The sequence below is a fragment of the Trachymyrmex septentrionalis genome, unplaced genomic scaffold, assembly GCF_001594115.1.
Source record: "Trachymyrmex septentrionalis isolate Tsep2-gDNA-1 unplaced genomic scaffold, Tsep1.0 scaffold20, whole genome shotgun sequence".
Classification (NCBI taxonomy): Eukaryota; Metazoa; Arthropoda; class Insecta; order Hymenoptera; family Formicidae; genus Trachymyrmex; species Trachymyrmex septentrionalis.
Window position 1 is genome coordinate 5,422,095 of NW_017305180.1, and position 2,945 is coordinate 5,425,039.

Below are 2,945 nucleotides of genomic sequence, written 5' to 3' on the forward strand. Positions count from 1 at the left end.
GTAGCATTTTTTCACCATTCAGCATATTTCCGAAAATGATTAAATTCAGGGCGATAAAAAGTTCATAAATTTCAGCTACGAGATCAATTCGCTTGTAAAGTATGCGCTTCGCTATATAAAAGAATAATTTATCAGATATAGAAAGATGTTCCATGATAGCGAGTTACCTCGCAAACAGAATGTAGAACTAGAAATTCTTTCTCATGCTTTACTCATCCAAAGTCGTCTTTAAAACTTAATTTTCAAAGCTTGACATCATTTGTTCTCTTCTTTTCAATTATAATGCAAAATTACGCGTGACAAAATTTTTACATTAATTCTGGAATAGCTGCTTCTGGATCACTATAAATTTTACAAATCAGTTGTGCAGATATACCAGAACTTATTGGAAATATAACGTAAGATAAAAGCTTTAAAAAAGGTGAAATAATTAATAAAAACGCCACTGACTAGAAAAAAAAGAAATGAAGAATAAGTATGATAAAATTAGCATGTTTGTATCGTGTTTTATTGTTCGCGATCGGTATCATTGATACAGAGGCGAGCAGAATAAAATCGTTTGTCTGATATCCTCTTTATCTATTTATCTCTCTTCTCAATTTGTAATAATTATTCGCATAATTTTTAAATTAAATCTCAAAAATCGATCTAACAGCTAAAACAATAATTATCCGGTTTATTTAAATGTCAATTGCATAATCTATATTACTTGCAACAAATACTGTACAAAAAAAGAAGATGCAATTTGCATTAAAAACGCGCAAAATCGATCTTACTACTATTGATAAGTAGCTAGTGGAAGCTACCTCCGTTCGAGGACGGTTTCTGGCTAGCGGATGCGGCGATGCGGCTTTGTTGTTCGTCGCCAGTATCACGTCCAGGACCAATTTTCGCTGGTGGTATTCGATAGTACTAGCATTCTCGCCGGCTTGTATCGAATATCCGGCGCAGCAGGAACGCGTCACGCTGCTGCTTCTTGTCACTTGCACTACAGTTTGTACTTTTGCCGATAGATCGTTCGACCGCCTGCTCGATGGCGTGCTTGTACTTTCTAATTGGACACACCGTTGGGCACAATCTTGCTTACGATGCTCCGCGTCGGAGAGAATTGGACCCCCAGAGAATGATAGAAGGGCGGGATGCACGCACCGACAACGGAATTCTGCATCGAACTATTGTGAATGACAGTCTTGCTCCTCGACAATGATAATGAATTCAGCACTTACGTACTGACGTTGTGCATATTGTTATGCATTGTGTTCTTCACGTTTTGCGAGTTTGGCGATCCCAACGGCATGGAGGCGGTTGTCGTTTTTCGCCTGGCGTTCGACGAAGTGCTGGAGGAACTGTCATTGCCGAAGTTGAGCTTAACACCACTCGTTACACCGGCAGCTTTGGACCCGTCATGTACCAGTTGTGTATGTGCACTAGTAGCCTTCCAATGCTCCACTTGAGCCTCGTGTGATTTTTGCAGCACCTTACGTACGTCCCCGTCTTCACCGCCCTCCTTCATAATTTCTTGCAACTTCTGTATGGTCTGATACAATATCACCGGACTGATCAGCCCAAAATCAAACAGACTGCACATATGCAATACGAAGTTGCGATAGAGGTTCTTCATGAGCAACTCCTTCCCCTTATTCTCTAAGAACATTTGGCAAGCTAGTGGTATCTGGCAGTCTCCCACATATCCATGTTTCATCACATGTAGGTTCCACATCTTCATTAACTCTTTCTCGCCCTCGTTCACATCCGTAAAGTCATCGATCATCATCATTGTCTTTGTTTGCAGCCACTTAGGATCATTCTCACCCTCGGAATCGATATCCATCTCTTTGGGATATATAGGCAGGCAGGTCACAGTATGATGATACAGTCTAAAGGAAGATGTCCAGTTTATAATGTCCAGTGTAAAAGATTATTTATATCATAACTATTGTGACTATTCATGATGCTTACCTATTGTGGCCGGTGATATAAGGCCTTTGACTTTCAAACTCATTCTCGTCAAGTTCCAGAAATTCGGACAGACTTGGTTTCGTTCTCTTCGGACGGCACACCAGGATATTCGTCACGCTCGTACGTCTGGTTGGTCCTGTCCTTGAAAAAGGTATACTAGACGGTTGTGAAATTAATTCATGAGGACTACCTGCATACGAACCATCATAGCATTCGTTTATTGCTACATCAATTCGGGCACCTTGTGGAATTGGCTAGAAGAGAAAACATTTACACTCAATTACTGGCACAGCATGGAGGAGTCTCTTTATTTTAACCGATCAAATCAATTGCTTGTTTCTCTCCAACCACGTGGTTACCATATATATTAGCACCGACGATATACTATTAAAGACCGTCAACCCTAGGCAAATTTTCGGCGGTATAAAAAGGGCCCCAAGGGCCCGGAAGTAATTGAAGAATGCTGATATTATCGACAATTGATATAAATTTGCTATTATTAACATAAATATTTGGCTCATACATTATTAAATTCATGATTTTTTTATTACATAAATATTCCATAAATAAATATGCATACTTGTAAAGCTATATTATCCTATATATTGCAGAAAAATTATAATTTTTTCTCTGCAATTATCATCTCTGTTGATAATCAAACTTTTACGTTACACTGAAATTATAATTTTAAAGAAAAATCGAGTATTATTGAGTTCTAAATGCATAAATACATCTACTAACTAATAAATCATAAAATTAGTATAATATTATCAATTTTTAACTCTTAAAATTACTTCAATATTTACAAGAAACTCCTGTAAGGATGTTTTATATCAGTCTTTAATAGTATCTCGTCGATAATATTAGCGACAAAAATGGAAAGTATTATAGCTGCAAAATTCTTCAGGGATATTAATATTATTTACATCTATCCATTAAGTTTTTCTTTAAAAAAAATAGAATCTAAATATATATATATATATATA

The 2,945-nt window shown here is 37.1% G+C and overlaps 1 protein-coding gene across 2 annotated transcripts in view; it reads right to left on the reverse strand.

The window, feature by feature from the left end:
• Nucleotides 1-638: 638 nt before the first annotated feature.
• The window catches only part of LOC108747731 (polycomb protein suz12-B), a 6,813-nt gene continuing 4,506 nt past the window's right edge, over nucleotides 639-2,945 (reverse strand). Inside the window, exons 8-11 of one of the 2 annotated variants that reach the window (XM_018485404.1) lie at nucleotides 2,162-2,213; nucleotides 1,960-2,095; nucleotides 1,227-1,877; nucleotides 639-1,162 (exon numbers count right to left, since the gene is read on the reverse strand). In XM_018485404.1, coding sequence (XP_018340906.1) covers nucleotides 1,084-1,162; nucleotides 1,227-1,877; nucleotides 1,960-2,095; nucleotides 2,162-2,213 — 918 coding nt within the window. In that variant the 3' untranslated portion in view covers nucleotides 639-1,083. Of the gene's footprint in view, nucleotides 1,163-1,226; nucleotides 1,878-1,959; nucleotides 2,214-2,945 lie in introns of both variants that reach the window. The other variant, XM_018485403.1, reaches the window with a different exon arrangement.